The sequence below is a fragment of the Rhynchophorus ferrugineus genome, unplaced genomic scaffold (assembly GCF_030347505.1).
Source record: "Rhynchophorus ferrugineus isolate W39M unplaced genomic scaffold, kcgeb_rfMv2 rfM10, whole genome shotgun sequence".
In the NCBI taxonomy this organism is placed as follows: Eukaryota; Metazoa; Arthropoda; class Insecta; order Coleoptera; family Curculionidae; genus Rhynchophorus; species Rhynchophorus ferrugineus.
Window position 1 is genome coordinate 5,276,856 of NW_027472589.1, and position 18,799 is coordinate 5,295,654.

Consider the following 18,799-nt stretch of genomic DNA (forward strand, 5'->3'; position numbering starts at 1 on the left):
TATACAATGAAAAGTATATTTTCAAAAAATGATTGGATTTCTGTTTAAGTCACATATCTTAAAAATTATAAATTTTAGGAGAATTTAACATGGATTTTCATTTCCTTCGCATTAAAATACATGTATTTTGAGGGTTTTACCTTTATCTGAGAGGTAAACAATTTTGGCACTTTTTCCATACATATAGTCGTGAAAATTTGCGATTTTTTGCCATTTTCACAATTTTTGCTGTCATTTCTATTAAATGAATCACAAATTAATGGAAATTGCTGGGATTATAGAGAATTTTACGCTGAATCGAATGGTAGTATAATAATTTTTATACAACCTTCATTTTCAAAGATATACAATGAAAAGAATATTTTCAAAAATTGATTGGATTTCTGTTTAAGTCACATATCTTAAAAATTATAAATTTTAGGAGAATTTAACATGGATTTTCATTTCCTTCGCATCAAAATACATGTATTTTGAGGGTTTTACCTTTATCTGAGAGGTAAACAATTTTGGCACTTTTTCCATACATATAGTCGTGAAAATTTGCGATTTTTTGCCATTTTCAGTATTTTTGCTGTCATTTCTATTAAATGAATCACAAATTAATGGAAATTGCTGGGATTATAGAGAATTTTACGCTGAATCGAATGTTAGTATAATAATTTTTATACAACCTTCATTTTCAAAGATATACAATGAAAAGAATATTTTCAAAAATTGATTGGATTTCTGTTTAAGTCACATATCTTAAAAATTATAAATTTTAGGAGAATTTAACATGGATTTTCATTTCCTTCGCATCAAAATACATGTATTTTGAGGGTTTTACCTTTATCTGAGAGGTAAACAATTTTGGCACCTTTTCCATACATATAGTCGTGAAAATTTGCGATTTTTTGCCGTTTTCAGTATTTTTGCTGTCATTTCTATTAAATAATTCACAAATTAATGGAAATTGCTGGGATTATAGGGAATTTTACGCTGAATCGAGTGGTAGTATAATAATTTTTATACAGCCTTCATTTTCAAAGATATACAATGAAAAGTATATTTTCAAAAAATGATTGGATTTCTGGTTAAGTCACATATCTTAAAAATTATAAATTTTAGGAGAATTTAACATGGATTTTCATTTCCTTCGCATCAAAATACATGTATTTTGAGGGTTTTACCTTTATCTGAGAGGTAAACAATTTTGGCACTTTTTCCATACATATATCGTGAAAATTTGCGATTTTTTGCCATTTTCACTATTTTTGCTGTCATTTCTATTAAATGAATCACAAATTAATGGAAATTGCTGGGATTATAGAGAATTTTACGCTGAATCGAATGGTAGTATAATAATTTTTATACAACCTTCATTTTCAAAGATATACAATGAAAAGAATATTTTCAAAAATTGATTGGATTTCTGTTTAAGTCACATATCTTAAAAATTATACATTTTAGGAGAATTTAACATGGATTTTCATTTCCTTCGCATCAAAATACATGTATTTTGAGGGTTTTACCTTTATCTGAGAGGTAAACAATTTTGGCACTTTTTCCATATATATAGTCGTGAAAATTTGCGATTTTTTGCCATTTTCACTATTTTTGCTGTCATTTCTATTAAATGAATCACAAATTAATGGAAATTGCTGGGATTATAGAGAATTTTACGCTGAATCGAGTGGTAGTATAATAATTTTTATACAGCCTTCATTTTCAAAGATATACAATGAAAAGTATATTTTCAAAAGATGATTGCATTTCTGTTTAAGTCACATATCTTAAAAATTATAAATTTTAGGAGAATTTAACATGGATTTTCATTTCCTTGGCATCAAAATACATGTATTTTGAGGGTTGTACCTTTATCTGAGAGGTAAACAATTTTGGCACTTTTTCCATACATATAGTCGTGAAAATTTGCGATTTTTTGCCGTTTTCAGTATTTTTGCTGTCATTTCTATTAAATAATTCACAAATTAATGGAAATTGCTGGGATTATAGGGAATTTTACGCTGAATCGAGTGGTAGTATAATAATTTTCATACAACCTTCATTTTCTAAGATATACAATGAAAAGTATATTTTCAAAAAATGATTGGATTTCTGTTTAAGTCACATATCTTAAAAATTATAAATTTTAGGGGAATTTAACATGGATTTTCATTTCCTTGGCATCAAAATACATGTATTTTGAGGGTTGTACCTTTATCTGAGAGGTAAACAATTTTGGCACTTTTTCCATATATATAGTCGTGAAAATTTGCGATTTTTTGCCGTTTTCAGTATTTTTGCTGTCATTTCTATTAAATAATTCACAAATTAATGGAAATTGCTGGGATTATAGGGAATTTTACGCTGAATCGAGTGGTAGTATAATAATTTTCATACAACCTTCATTTTCAAAGATATACAATGAAAAGTATATTTTCAAAAAATGATTGGATTTCTGTTTAAGTCACATATCTTAAAAATTATAAATTTTAGGAGAATTTAACATAGATTTTCATTTCCTTCGCATCAAAATACATGTATTTTGAGGGTTTTAGCTTTATCTGGGAGGTAAACAATTTTGGCACTTTTTTCATACATATAGTCGTGAAAATTTGCGATTTTTTGCCATTTTCAGTATTTTTGCTGTCATTTCTATTAAATGAATCACAAATTAATGGAAATTGCTGGGATTATAGAGAATTTTACGCTGAATCGAATGGTAGTATAATAATTTTTATACAACCTTCATTTTCAAATATATACAATGAAAAGTATGTTTTCAAAAAATGATTGGATTTTTGTTTAAGTCGCATATCTTAAAAATTATAAATTTTAGGAGAATTTAACATGGATTTTTATTTCCTTCGCATCAAAATACATGCATTTTGGGGGTTTTACCTTTATCTGAGAGATAAACAATTTTGGCACTTTTTCCGTACATATAGTCGTGAAAATTTGCGATTTTTTGCCATTTTCAGTATTTTTGCTGTCATTTCTATTAAATGAATCACAAATTAATGGAAATTGCTGGGATTATAGAGAATTTTACGCTGAATCGAATGGTAGTATAATAATTTTTATACAACCTTCATTTTCAAAGATATACAATGAAAAGTATATTTTCAAAAAATGATTGGATTTCTGTTTAAGTCACATATCTTAAAAATTATAAATTTTAGGAGAATTTAACATGGATTTTCATTTCCTTCGCATCAAAATACATGTATTTTGAGGGTTGTACCTTTATCTGAAAAGTAAAGAATTTTAGCATTTTTTCCATACATATAGTCGTGAAAATTTGCGATTTTTTGCCATTTTCAGTATTTTTGCTGTCATTTCTATTAAATGAATCACAAATTAATGGAAATTGCTGGGATTATAGAGAATTTTACGCTGAATCGAATGGTAGTATAATAATTTTTATACAGCCTTCATTTTCAAAGATATACAATGAAAAGTATATTTTCAAAAAATGATTGGATTTCTGTTTAAGTCACATATCTTAAAAATTATAAATTTTAGGAGAATTTAACATGGATTTTCATTTCCTTCGCATCAAAATACATGTATTTTGAGGGTTTTACCTTTATCTGAGAGGTAAACAATTTTGGCACTTTTTCCATATATATAGTCGTGAAAATTTGCGATTTTTTGCCATTTTCAGTATTTTTGCTGTCATTTCTATTAAATGAATCACAAATTAATGGAAATTGCTGGGATTATAGAGAATTTTACGCTGAATCGAATGGTAGTATAATAATTTTTATACAACCTTCATTTTCAAAGATATACAATGAAAAGTATATTTTCAAAAAATGATTGGATTTCTGTTTAAGTCACATATCTTAAAAATTATAAATTTTAGGAGAATTTAACATGGATTTTCATTTCCTTCGCATCAAAATACATGTATTTTGAGGGTTTTACCTTTATCTGAGAGGTAAACAATTTTGGCACTTTTTCCATACATATAGTCGTGAAAATTTGCGATTTCTTGCCATTTTCAGTATTTTTGCTGTCATTTCTATTAAATGAATCACAAATTAATGGAAATTGCTGGGATTATAGAGAATTTTACGCTGAATCGAATGGTAGTATATTTTCAAAGATATACAATGAAAAGTATATTTTCAAAAAATGATTGGATTTCTGTTTAAGTCACATATCTTAAAAATTATAAATTTTAGGAGAATTTAACATGGATTTTCGTTTCATTCACCTCAAAATACATGTATTTTGTGGGTTTTACCTTCATCTGTTTAGCTTAGAGCAGAGGTTATGCTTCAGAGATTTCAACAAAAAAGTGATTTAAAAGGAAAACGAAAGATGGAAACGCAGTAATACTTTCCAGTACCCAAACGTAAAAAAGTAAATATGTTTTACCAAAAGTGCAATGTATTTTTTTTATTGTTTTTCTTACTTTTAGCGGTAAATATCAATCAGGAATATTAATGAAACGCGCGGAACTCTATCTCACAGGTGGTGTGGGGAAGAAGAGTTTAATGTAAATATTACAAACGAATAACCTCCTGTCTTTTTTGTTATGGTTCCGTTAATATTTATTGCTTTTGTAATATTTCGACATTATTTATCTGCTCCGAGGAGTTATATAAACCGAAAGAAATAACAAATCACAAAGCTTCAAATCCTATGTTAATAATTTATTCCAACCACTTTCTATTAAATACACCTTATATTTCCACTATGCTGAAAATGCGTGATACTTCGTTAGTTTTTAGCTTCGTTATAGCTTTTTTCTTTTGAAATATCTCTAAAATCAGAAAGATATTAGTATAATAACATATAGACAGAAAACGTATACAAAGATGACCAAACTTCATTCTTACCTTTATTATAATCTTCAAATAAGTTCTGTTACCATATTATTTAACATATGCTTTATTCCTCATTAACCTAAAAATGACAATCTACAGAATTATAGTGTTATAAAATGATAATATTTTACTAATAATTCATACCTTGTAAACTTATTTTCGCATTATTTGCAGCTAATTTGTATTACCTCAACAAAATGTAATACAAAATTAGCCTAAAAATGACATTTAACCACAACTGAGACTGGTAGAAAAGGATGCGATTTGTGAAAACTATCAGACTAGATTAGAACAAGTGCGCATGTGCAGTCCTAGCCAATAGATACTCGTATAGGCATGAATGGAGAGTCTTTTTACTGTCGTCTGTGAAAACATACTCGAAAACATTATAATGGAAAGTGCTACCCCATTAGTGAATACACTACCGAAACTAATCCTTTAAAACTAATCAATAGGTCTGATAACTTATAAGTTCTTTCAATTCCCGGTTTGGGTTTTCGTCATATGTTGAACAATAATCGATTTGCGCCATATTTTTTCTAAATTCGTTTATCTTCGACCAGCCTTTTATCGAACATAGTCATCGGCGATAAATATTCTCAATCAAAGTTCAGTCATTCACTCTCAAACTTCGTCCGATACACCCACTGAATATTAAGCGATAAAAGGAGATACTATTTCCGTTTTTTTCCCGTCGTCCTCTTCTATCTCGCCAGTTCTGCGTGTTTGTCGCGTTTTTTTTCGGGGGTTTCTTATTGGTATTCTGTTGCTCGACATGCCAGATGTCGTTTCGTATAGGCGTCGAGAAGAAAACGCGCTTTTACTTCTTTTATTTTTATGAAAATTCGCTTTTAATTAAAGCCGTCCGAGTAACATTCTTTCCTGATGTTTATTTGAATTAGTTCTAATTAGGAAGAGTATTTAAAGAAGTGGCATGAGGGAAATTCTTAAAGCCGCTTAATCTAATAAGCCAGAATGTATACAAAGTAGTACAGCAATAAATCTGAAATAAATATGTTGGTATTGGAGTTTATTATTTTTACTGCAATGTTTATAACAATAATTAATAGTTGTGTTGCTTATCTTGAAAAAAATATCGATACACGTGTTTATGGTAAAGGCTGTCACAACGCCAGTTCTTGGTTTTCCTAGAATTGGCGGTTTTACTCATGTTTTTAACCAACTCCAAAAAATAATGTTCTATGTTCGGCTGTATATATATTTTTTAATGTATCTTCGCCGATTTCTCCATCAATTATGGACCAATTTTCCAAATTCTTTTTTTATCAGAAAGAGTACACTTCGGAGGTGGTCCCATTGGAACCAAGTCGGGATCAGATGGGGTAAGGGAGGTAAATCGAGGGAAACTCTCAAATTTCAAAGGCAGGTACAAAGTTTTCACATATTTTTTATCTAAAAGAATCAGATATTGGTGTATAGTGTTATTGCTGAACTGATGTGACGAAAAATCGGAAGTAGTTCAGTGTAAAAGTCAGTCAGTTTGCTTTTTAAGCACTAACCATAGACGTCGTAGAAACATTGTAGGCAACTGTTTCTATGGTGTAATGGTTAGAACGTTGAGCTCACAGGCGGAGGTCGTGGATTCGATTCCCAACAGGGCAGCAACCTTTTTGTTCCAGTTTGATTTGAACCTTTGTCAAATCATCTAGACTAGGTAGCGGACCCCAGGGCCTGAAACATTCCTTATTTTCAATTATTGTTTCTTTAAGTTAGAGGGGTTAGTGTTAGATATTTACTCAATAAATTACGCAGTTATTTTATTAAGTATTACAATAAATAGCCCAGGTAATACAGCCAATTGTAGTTAAACTAATATTAGGAATAAATAAATAGGTGTTAAGTGTATTTTGTAGAATATAAAATACGTGTAGTAGATAGATTGAATAAGTTTTTTGTTTACCTTTATTTAGTTATTACAACTATTATGTACATATTTAATTTTAAAACGTTTCTTTTGTGTTAAAAATCTGCGTTCGATTATTTTTTTTTACTTTTTAGTAAGTTCCTTATTTATTTTTTGAAGTCGGTTCGATTTTTTTGTAAAAAATTTTGTATTTTCCTATATAATAGTACATTGAATATAAAGTAGATTTAGTAAAATTAAGTAGAGATTTTTCTGATTCCCAAGTGGCATCAAACCGTAACCAAACACGCGTCGATTATTTACTAATGTTTTTTCGAACGTTATGAAAATATTATTGGCAAATATCGAGTGTTGCACAAACCTTTTGCATATGCAGAATAAATCCTACGCGTTCTGTCGAAGTAAATGCGGCCTTGGCTAGTTTAGCGCATAGTTGTATCGTTTTGCCAGTCACCCGGTACCACGTAATCGGAATCGTTCGATTTGTCTCGCTTAAATAATTCATTTCATTCACTTCGATCGTTTGTTTGTCCTTCCAAAGTCGTCGGGGTGGTACTGGTCGCGTATCATCTGAGCACAAGCCGAACAAAGGAATTAACATTGTTGTATTTTGTTAAAAAATTAATCCAAGGATGATTAAATATATGCGATGAATAAATATTGGGTAATTTGTTCTTCAACTATTTCTAAGTAAAAAAAAAACATCTGGACAACTGATACTGAATAAGTAATGAAAATTTTCAGTAATTTCTCGATGGAGGTTCATCTTAAACGCTTTGATTTCTCCAAGTACCCAGAGTGCTTTTCAGTAGTTAAAAACGCTTACTAACAGGTCAATTGAAAAGTCCCCGGCCTACCATAGTAAAACACATATTTTTGCCAAAATTAATTTTTTTTATACAACATTATTCCCTTCAAGGGTGATACACTGATTATAGCGATCCTCCAACTGTTCGTTTGCACGGAATGATATGATGCATGATATGATTGCACGGATGCGCACGGAATGATATGATGTGCACGTTCAGTTGATATCTTAGAGTGTCTGCTATTTCATTCAATTTGAATTTACGGTCATTCGTCGGTTACTACCGCTTTTGGTCCGTCCACTGCGGTTCACCGTCTTTGGTACTCATTTCACCACGTCTAAACTTGGCATACCAATCCGTGATGGTTGATTTTCCTGGGGCAGTGTGTCTGGATGGATGGATTTAATTCTAGTAACGCCATCTATGTGTCAGGCCGGTGTCAGGGACTTTTCAATTGACCTGTTAACATCGGAAATGATAATACTGTCTCTGAAAATTGTATTTTCGGCATTCATTACTTTTACATTACATTTAAAACGTTGTTAAAACGTTCTTCTATCCAACGGGGATAATATTGGGTCAAATAAAAATGATTTCAAGCAAAATATAGACGATATTGTCGATTTTCATATAGATATTAAATTGCTTAACTTGCTATGGAATATTATTACAGAACTGAGTTTTTATGCTCCTTAAATGCACGTCGTATTTGCCTGATATTGCATCTTCAGATTATTATTTATTTGGATCTATGCAGATATACATGTTTACTTTTTATGACAAGTCCGATCCGAAATTTTTACAGAAAGAGAATGCGTGCATCGGTTTATTATAAAAATGTGTAAAATTTATGTGGAAGAAGTGAGACTTTGGAATAGTTACTATTCTTGGTAATTTTAATATTCCAGAAATTAATTCAAAGAAAAAGTTCCAACGAAAAAATATTATGTTCGTTATTGTAATTATAAATATCCTTATACAACGGTGTAAAACCCGACAAGGAATAAACGCTCTAGTAGCGTCGGTAACCAGGCTGGGTAAGACCGGATAAATTGGTCGCTGGTTCGTTATTTTTTATGCTAATATTTAAAATTCCAGTTAAAGTGTTTATATTGAACCATTCAACCAGTGTAAAACAAGAAAACGACAGGGTCACCGAAATATGTACCCCGTCCGGAGCACGATCACCGCGAGATCTTTGATTTAATATCGCTGATGTCTATGCAAATATTGACGTTTAATTAAATTGGCCCGAGGCAGGGCGAGTGGGGTAAATAGAGCAAATTTGTTCTTCGTTTGAATTTACCGGAGTCTTGTTTGAAATCCTGGAAAGGCGGAAGAGCGTCAACACGTGTGGCTATGGTTGCACTTATTTTTTTTATGTTTTATGCTACCTGTTAGTTGAAATGTTTGATTTTGTCTGGTTTAGTGACTCTTGAGTTTGTTTTTAATTTTTGTCAATTGTTTTTGGATGTATAGATGTCAGATTTATAGTGTTACACTAGTTGGCATGACCTCGTTTCAGCTTGGTGACGCTTATTATTGATAACAGTTTTATGAGATAAAAATTAGGTTGACTAGAAAAGCCTAACTGGATGTCAATTGCTCTGGTGAAGTTCGTTTTAGGCTTATAAGTATATCAGCTTGTCGAGTATATCTATTGTAGGATTCGGCTCTGAAGATATCTACTATACTGCTTGCATTTAGCACAAAATATTTGTAATATTTGGTGGAAGATCTTTGTTTATCTCAAATTGTAATCCTTAAAAATAAACCGCACCTTCAATTTGGGTCAGAGTATCTATTATACTTAGTGAAGGTCTTAATTTATTACAAATTGTAATTCACGAAAAGAAACCTTAGCTTGCATTTAGCGCAAAATATTTGTTATATTTCGTGGAAGGTCTTAATTTGTTACAAATTGTAATCCACGAAGAGATACCATAGCTTGCATTTAGCACAAAATATTTGCAATATTTGGTGGAAGATCTTTATTTATCTCAAATTGTAATCCTTTAAAATAAACCGCATCTTCAATTTGTGTCAGAGTATCTATTATACTTAGTGAAGGCCTTAATTTGTTACAAATTGTAATCCAGGAAAAGAAACCATTGCTTGCATTTATCACAAAATATTTGTTATATTTGGTGGAAGGTCTTAATTTGTTGCAAATTGTAATCCACGAAAAGATACCATAGCTTTCATTTAGCACAAAATATTTGTTATATTTGATGGAAGGTCTTTGTTTATTTCAAATTGTAATCTCCGAAAAGAAACCATAACTACCATTCGGCTGAAAATATCTGTTGTATAGTATGTTTGGTGAACGTGTATGATGGTTATAACAGTGAAGATATCAGTTCTTCAGTTAGATCTTTAAAAAAAATATGAAATAGGATGAGAGATAATAATCAAACCTTTAAAAAAAACATATTGTCCTTAAAAATAACTTTGTGGCGTAAGTCTGTGAAAATGTTTTAAATGACAAAGGAAAGCGGCTTCAGATGAATAACATGCCAATGAAATGTTTCAATTTTCTATTATTTTTGGATTAAAAACGGCTATTAATATGTTAGGTGGGGTAAAAATGAATTTTCTAATTGGAGACTTCTTCAATTACCTTCCAGCAACAGTAATTAACGTTTTGTTTTTTGTTTTATAGGCAAGGATGTGTCTCCGATCGTATTTCAAGAAATCGGTGAGTAACCCAACACTATTTAACCTCTTTCTATGCACACAACTCTTCTATACACCGCCTCTCCTCCACCCCTTTTCAATCACGACACGTCTCTTGGTTCGAGTCCGGGGCGACGACGTAAGTCGTAGTCGCCAACGACGAAAACAATCGCCGAGCGCGAGGAGGCGATGAATTCCACGGCTTGCTGGTGCCCGCTCGCCGCTAAACTCGTTCAGTCCGACGTCTAGCTCCGTGCGAGTAAGGTTAGCGCGCAGTCTGTCCCGAGAACGAGGAATAATTGCGCGATATATCGAACGACGAAGGACCTGGGGGGTTAGCGGGTCGCGATCGCCATGCAGTGATTTGAACCACAGGGAGAACGAAGCATTTTTGTCGTTTTTTTTTCGAATAATCAAACGGTGCCAATAGTGCCATCTACTCCCGGCTTTTGGTTGATGTTCAACAGTTTCACTTATCGACGGACACCAGTCAATTCGACAAAGTGGTTTTTAAAGGTAACGTTTTTGTTCTTGAATTAATTGTTTAGACGTTTACGCGACCTGAATGGGTCGCATTGTTTCCCCACCATGTGTGGCTGAAGTGATTTTGAGTCTCCGGTCGTATAAGTGCATTTCGAACAAAGAGCCTTTCAAAAGACCGTTTCGTGTTTGTAAATAACAACGTCGGATTAAGATTTTTCCACAATTGCAGTTCTGTTTGTATAAAACTGTTTGCTGTACTAGTTGATTCGACTAAAATAAAATTCGTGTTTTGTTTACCCACAAATGCATCGCCATTGAAATGGTAAACAATACATCAATAGAAGAATTATTCCATATTGGTTTCCTTTTTTTAGAACCACTAATATTTAATTATTTATTCGTTTGTTTTAAGTCATTTCAAGGCATCAGCTTTTTTTCTTAATTCAATGTCAATGTCTGAGTCAAGTCATCATATCATAACGCAAGAATGTATCATCAATAGGGAAACAACATAAAGACTAGTAACCAAACTCCAATTGTCGAGTTTATTTTTTTATAAATAATAATTTGGTATATTTAAAATAAATTTAACTGCAAATAATTTTAGTAACATTGTTCTATATTCAAATTAGATGTATCTAACTATCAAATAAAGTAATAAAGCATGATTATATTATGATAGCTCACTTTCTTGGCACTCACAACAATAATATATTGTGATATTTCAAATTTTGAGAGGAAGTAACGGTGTCTGGTTAAATTGATATTAGTCCAAACGATAATACCGATTCGTAATCTAATATAAACGAAAGTTTGCCACCATGGCTTGAACGAGGATTAGTGACGGATTTCCCAGGCATAGTAAGAATAACTTTCGAGCCCTTCTTTATAATCTCAGTTCCTTTTAGTGACTTTAAAAAAAATTAATTGCATCCTACATTAGATATGCTTAGTACAATCCTAATTTATAAATTAATGATTTACTACTGTTCTGTTGTTTATATACAAGCAAGGCGAGTACGGAATTAGTACATCACTATGTATTTCCCAAATTAAAATAAAACTAATTTACTTAAGTTAAGAATACACTTATCACTATACAAGGTCATGGGTTTGGTTAGCTTCCATCTTCTGATTTCCTGCGTGTTGTCCAGTAGCTGTATTGTTGCTTCTACGTTGCTGTGATTTAGCAACCTTATTTTATGTTTTAATGCGAAATCTCTGTAGCATTGTTAATTAAAGCTCGAAAAGTACAAGGACATTGCTGTAATGATGACAAACTGATGAACTAGGACTGTAGGGATACCAAGTGTGGTATATAAGATGTATAGATATAAAAATGCATTTATTATTTTGTTAAAAATCCACTATTAATAAAAGATCCTAACATATACGAAAGTTTGCCGGTATGGCTTGAGGTAAGGTTACTGATGGTGTTGCCAGGCATAGTATCAATAAAGTTTTAACATTCTCTGTTGATCTGTGATTTGTGAAATACTTCGCAAACATGCTCAGTGTGAGATTTCTATAGGTTATGGAGGGTACACAAACTATAAAGATGAAGTTATAATCCAGGGTCTCTATCTGAGGCAATATCACTCAAAAACCATTAAATGCCAACTAAATAATCTGACTAAAAAGACAAAAACTAATAAATCATAATAAGTGTATACGTTTTAGAGTTCAGAATGTCTACAGCTAATATACTAACCAAAATGTATAAATGGAGAATCGAAACTCACTTATTTATGTATTTAATGATAGTATCACAAATCATCAACTAATTGCATATGGTATTCAAAATCATTATCGCCAAAAGAAAGATGATAAGCTTTGACTCATCAAACAAAAAAGACAGACACAATAATAAAAAGAAACTTCTTCTCTCCTAGTATCTCTCGAATCAAAACTAAAAAGATTGCTGATTGAACAGCGTCAGTATACTAATTTCTTCCTTGTGATTGGAACTAATCGAACCTCCATGCCTTCATAGTGAAGAACCTGTGTTTAATGTTTATGTATATTTGTATAGTTTATAGCAAGGATGGGGCTTCGATTTCTTCGTCAATTATGGACCGATTTTGACTTCAAAATGATCAGTTGGCAGTAGTTAAAATAACATTGAAAATAGATAAATAGGTTTAGGTAGGTATTAAGCTAAGGTGTGTGGATAAAGCAGAATATAAAATACGTGTAGCAGATAGAGTAAATAAGGTTTTTGTTTATTTTTATTATATATATATATATATATATATATATATATATATATATATATTAATATTTTATATTAAAATGTTTCTTTTTCGGTTAAATTTTTTTGTTAAAAATATTTTATATCCTTTTGTAAACTATACAGTTTTGGTGAATTGATGTCTTCTGACTTGATGAGTTTCTTTGGATGTTTTTCTGGGATTTATGCTTGTTTTTTGTTTGCATCTTTTAGGTTGAGTGGATAGTCCCAAAAAATGCTGACGCTCTAAGACTGTGAATCACAATATTAATTTTTTCCCTTTAGTTTTTTACATGCTATATTAACTTTCTTTGATAATTAAATTGCTATGTTTATCTCATTTACCGTGATGCTACTACTTGTTTAATATCAAGTACTTGTTTTTACTTTTTTCGTCGTTTATGTTAATCCAGACATTCTAATTACTTTTCCTTGTACGATGTTTTTTAGTTGTAAGGTTTTCATACCACCTGTTTATATCAAGTAATTTGTTAAGTTTTTTCCGTTGATCTAGATTACGTTAATCCACGTATTCCGATTACCTTTCCATGTATGTTGTTGTTTTTTTTCTCGAGAAAACAACGTCGAGCAATCAAACTAGTACCACTTATGTTTACTGATGTTCAGACGCGCTGAAATCGATCGTTTTATTCGTAACGTGGTCGAAGGCGAGCCGAGTTTCTAGTTCGATGAATTGTGTATGCGAATGGAATATTCGATGTGTGTTTATTCATATAGGAAACGAGCACTTTTCACACGTTTCCCCGCCAACTAATAATGTTTACGTTTTGCTTAATGAAATTGATTATTATTATTCGCCTGGTTCGCTGATTGTTATAGTTCAGGCTCGAGTGATTTCTGGAAAAGTTGTTGGAGAGAGTTACAAATGTGAAAACATGTAGTTTTTTCGGTTGGTACATTGTTGTGCACGGACAAAATGTCATAGAAGGATAACTAATACTTTATCAGCTTCATACTGCATCAAATATATATTTTTTATTTATGTATTTTCGATTAAATACATAATTTTGGCACCAGAACGATCCAGGTTTCTTATAACACAATTTTCTTAGTCACCGAATGAATGAAAGAATAGCTTCTAAAGGAACTTGTCCAGTTTTTGTTTTATATTTTATTTCTAATTGTCTTTAAATGAAATTATACTTCTTTGGTTCTTGGCTTCATTTATGGTACCAAATTCTCATGGAAAATTGGTAGTGGTAGTATTATATTTAACAAATTAGATCTTCCGAGATTCCAGTTATCTTGAGATATTATTATATAGGCTGGGTTATCTAAAATTTCGTATTCGTTGAACTGCCGTGTGTTAACCACGTGTATATAAGATTGTCATTGAGGAAAATTGTATTTTATGGTTTGTGTCCACTTTATTTTGATGGAAACAATAAATGAAGCTTCAACACTGGCAAATTGTGAATAATCAACAATTTTTTCACTAATTTGCAGGTTTTCTCTGTTCATTAAGTGAATGAATAACTGATAAACTTTCTTTGTATTTTATTGTGTGTTCAATGACTGATGAAGACCATAACAGTTGGGTTATTTAGATAGATTCTTATATTCCTAAATTTTTCTGGTGTTTTAGTTTTCATTTCATTCACAAATTTTCTGATATAATCTTTAACATGTGAGATTAATTTGATGGATAATTATCTTTCTAAAGTGCTCCAAAATATGGATTTCAAGTCACTGTTATAGTTTATTTTTTGTTAAACAACAGATGCTATAAGTATTCTATTTTGATGAATGGAAAATAATCGGTGTCTTTTTTGTTAGAGTAATCTAAGAAGAAGTTGTTCAGTCCTATTTTCTACATTGTTTCAAACATACAATCAGAATACTTCCAATACTTACTGATGCCAAACTGTAGTAGTGTTACTCTCAAATATTTTACAGTTTTCCAAACTAAGACCACACCAAAGAAGCCCGAAATGACTGTATTCGTAAAATAGTACACTTTTAGGGTACAAATGAACTTAAAAATGGTAATACAATAGTTATAAGCTAATAAAGGACAAAACTATCCATAGTTAGTGATGTATATATGAGTTTTCTTATAATTCTTAAAGAATATTTAAAAGTGATTTGGTTGTAAAATAAAATGTATTTTGACGGGTACCGGGCTCCTCGTACAAGCTTCAGGTAGATTATCTTTCATCAATAATCGCTCGATTTATTTGACCGATAGGATTTTTAGTTCGAAATGTATTTTTTCAAATAAATAACCGTTTTTATCGATTATTTTAAATGGAACTTACCTTAACAACCAGTACTGTATTATAATTTATTGGTCCATGTTATTAGCGTTGGTTAGTTACTATAAATACCCATTACTGAATTTCAATGGCATTATCGGTAGCTTAATAGACCCAGATAATTAAAAAGCTATTATAATTTTATAACAGAACACGTTTAATGTTATTCAGGTGCTTTAACCTGAAGTAAAATGTAAAATGAATGGAATACAGTGCGTAGTAAATTCGACTAGATTAATTATGTTTCCCTCTTATCTTTGATGTACAAACACATTAAATATTCCCTAATTATAACTTGATTTATTTGTACTTTATTCGAGTGCAACCGGAATGTGTGCCATGTTGGTCAATAACAAATGTTGGGATGAGTAATCCGGTCATATTTACAGATCAATTTGAGGAACAAAGCGCATATGGTTCTGATAATGCTGGCACGGTGTAGATTGGTCATTAGATTGAAATTTATGGAACATTATATATTTTAGAAGCGAACAACAAACACTCATCTTACCATCCGATCCTGGGACCTCTGTTCCGGCCATCGCTGTCTATTCTCCATGCAGAAACATGTGGTCGTGTTTTTTCTTCGGATAATGACACATCGGCGTGTTAACCATCTGGAAATCTACTGAAAAGCACTTTATTATACGCCTGTTTATTCAATTTTAGTTTAATTATCATTAAATTAATAATTAATTCCTCGAAACTCGTAGAAATCAGTTTTTTTTTTCGAATGAGTTCTGAATGAAACCGAATCCTATTGTTTGTGAAATATTTCTGGGCGAATGCCGTCCGTGTGTGTTTAATGGAATATTTCTGAGAATTCTGATAATAATTGTGGGAACGTTGAACGAGCGAGAGGGACACGAGACACCGTCCGGCATTTCTTTCCATTCGGCCGGTCCAAGGATGACTCAGGTGAGAGGAATGCCGTCAATGCACCTTAATAGTTTTTCGCAAGGAAATACCTCATAAATAATTTAACAGGAACGGGCTTACATCCAACCGGTAACAGTTTATTTGTTATTACGAAAAAAACAATGTAAATATTGTTTTGGTGGAGGATCCTACAAGAAAAAGAAAACACTTTTTTACTCCATATTCACTACTCGAAGTACTGTGTGTCTATGTTGTACTACACACTAACTAATTACTGGAACACTAGCTAATATAACTTGAGTTTAAGTGCCCATTTTACTTGTTTTTGCCAAACAAAATTTTTTATGTTGTTTTGGCGGAGGATCCGACGAGAAAAAGAAAACAGTTTTTTACCTCATATTCAGCACTCGAAATACTGTGCGTCTATGTTGTATTATATATTAACTAATTACTGGAACATTAGCTAATATAACTTGAATTTAAGTGCCCATTTTATTTGTTTTTTCCAAACAAAATTGTTTTATGTTGTTTTGGCGGAGGATCCGACGAGAAAAAGAAAACAGTTTTTTACCTCATATTCAGCACTCGAAATACTGTGCGTCTATGTTGTACTATATATTAACTAATTACTGGAACATTAGCTAATATAACTTGAGTTTAAGTGTCCATTTTATTTCCTTTTTCCAAACAAAATTGTTTTATGTTGTTTTGGCGGAGGATCCTACAAGAAAAAGAAAACACTTTTTTACTTCATATTCACTACTCGAAATACTGTGTGTCTATGTTGTACTATATATTAACTAATTACTGGAACATTAGCTAATATAACTTGAGTTTAAGTGCCCATTTTATTTGTTTTTTGCAAACAAAATTGTTTTATGTTGTTTTGGCGGAGGATCCTACAAGAAAAAGAAAACACTTTTTTACCTCATATTCAGCACTCGAAATACTGTGCGTCTATGTTGTACTATATATTAACTAATTACTGGAACATTAGCTAATATAACTTGAGTTTAAGTGTCCATTTTATTTCCTTTTTCCAAACAAAATTGTTTTATGTTGTTTTGGCGGAGGATCCTACAAGAAAAAGAAAACACTTTTTTACTTCATATTCACTACTCGAAATACTGTGTGTCTATGTTGTACTATATATTAACTAATTACTGGAACATTAGCTAATATAACTTGAGTTTAAGTGCCCATTTTATTTGTTTTTTCCAAACAAAATTTTTTATGTTGTTTTGGCGGAGGATCCGACGAGAAAAAGAAAACAGTTTTTTACCTCATATTCAGCACTCGAAATACTGTGCGTCTATGTTGTACTATATATTAACTAATTACTGGAACATTAGCTAATATAACTTGAGTTTAAGTGTCCATTTTATTTCCTTTTTCCAAACAAAATTGTTTTATGTTGTTTTGGCGGAGGATCCGACGAGAAAAAGAAAACACTTTTTTACCTCATATTCAGCACTCGAAATACTGTGCGTCTATGTTGTACTATATATTAACTAATTACTGGAACATTAGCTAATATAACTTGAGTTTAAGTGTCCATTTTATTTCCTTTTTCCAAACAAAATTGTTTTATGTTGTTTTGGCGGAGGATCCTACAAGAAAAAGAAAACACTTTTTTACTTCATATTCACTACTCGAAATACTGTGTGTCTATGTTGTACTATATATTAACTAATTACTGGAACATTAGCTAATATAACTTGAGTTTAAGTGTCCATTTTATTTGTTTTTGCCAAACAAAATTTTTTTGTGTTGTTTTGGCGGAGGATCCGACGAGAAAAAGAAAACAGTTTTTACCTCATATTCAGCACTCGAAATACTGTGCGTCTATGTTGTACTATATATTAACTAATTACTGGAACATTAGCTAATATAACTTGAGTTTAAGTGTCCATTTTATTTCCTTTTTCCAAACAAAATTGTTTTATGTTGTTTTGGCGGAGGATCCTACAAGAAAAAGAAAACACTTTTTTACCTCATATTCAGCACTCGAAATACTGTGCGTCTATGTTGTACTATATATTAACTAATTACTGGAACATTAGCTAATATAACTTGAGTTTAAGTGTCCATTTTATTTCCTTTTTCCAAACAAAATTGTTTTATGTTGTTTTGGCGGAGGATCCGACGAGAAAAAGAAAACAGTTTTTTACCTCATATTCAGCACTCGAAATACTGTGCGTCTATGTTGTACTATATATTAACTAATTACTGGAACATTAGCTAATATAACTTGAGTTTAAGTGTCCATTTTATTTCCTTTTTCCAAACAAAATTGTTTTATGTTGTTTTGGCGGAGGATCCTACAAGAAAAAGAAAACACTTTTTTACTCCATATTCACTACTCGAAGTACTGTGTGTCTATGTTGTACTATATATTAACTAATTACTGGAACATTAGCTAATATAACTTGAGTTTAAGTGCCCATTTTATTTGTTTTTGCCAAACAAAATTTTTTTGTGTTGTTTTGGCGGAGGATCCGACGAGAAAAAGAAAACAGTTTTTACCTCATATTCAGCACTCGAAATCGACCCTTCTGTGTCTATATTATACCCTACATTAACTAATTGCTAGGACATAGTTAATTTAACTTGAATTTAAGTGTTTTGTGTTATTATCTATATTGATCCGTGCCTAGTCTGATTCTTAGTAAATAATCAGCTAATGTGAATTTATGCATTACTAGCTAAAACTGGTACTCCCACTTTGCTGGACATCGGAC

The 18,799-nt window shown here is 31.4% G+C and overlaps 1 protein-coding gene across 4 annotated transcripts in view; it reads left to right on the forward strand.

Moving 5' to 3' along the window:
• Eip63E (cyclin dependent kinase Eip63E) overlaps window positions 1-18,799 on the forward strand; it is a 204,388-nt gene that overhangs the window by 36,294 nt on the left and 149,295 nt on the right. For 2 of the 4 annotated variants that reach the window (XM_076415480.1, XM_076415482.1), the window contains exon 1: window positions 10,358-10,706. The exons of 1 other annotated variant lie outside the window; for it this stretch is intronic. Coding sequence is in view for 1 of the 3 variants with exons in the window: in XM_076415475.1 (XP_076271590.1) it covers window positions 10,177-10,212 (36 nt within the window). In the remaining 2 variants the exon portion in view is untranslated. Of the gene's footprint in view, window positions 1-10,176; window positions 10,213-10,357; window positions 10,707-18,799 lie in introns of those variants that run through there. One more of the 4 variants, XM_076415475.1, reaches the window with a different exon arrangement.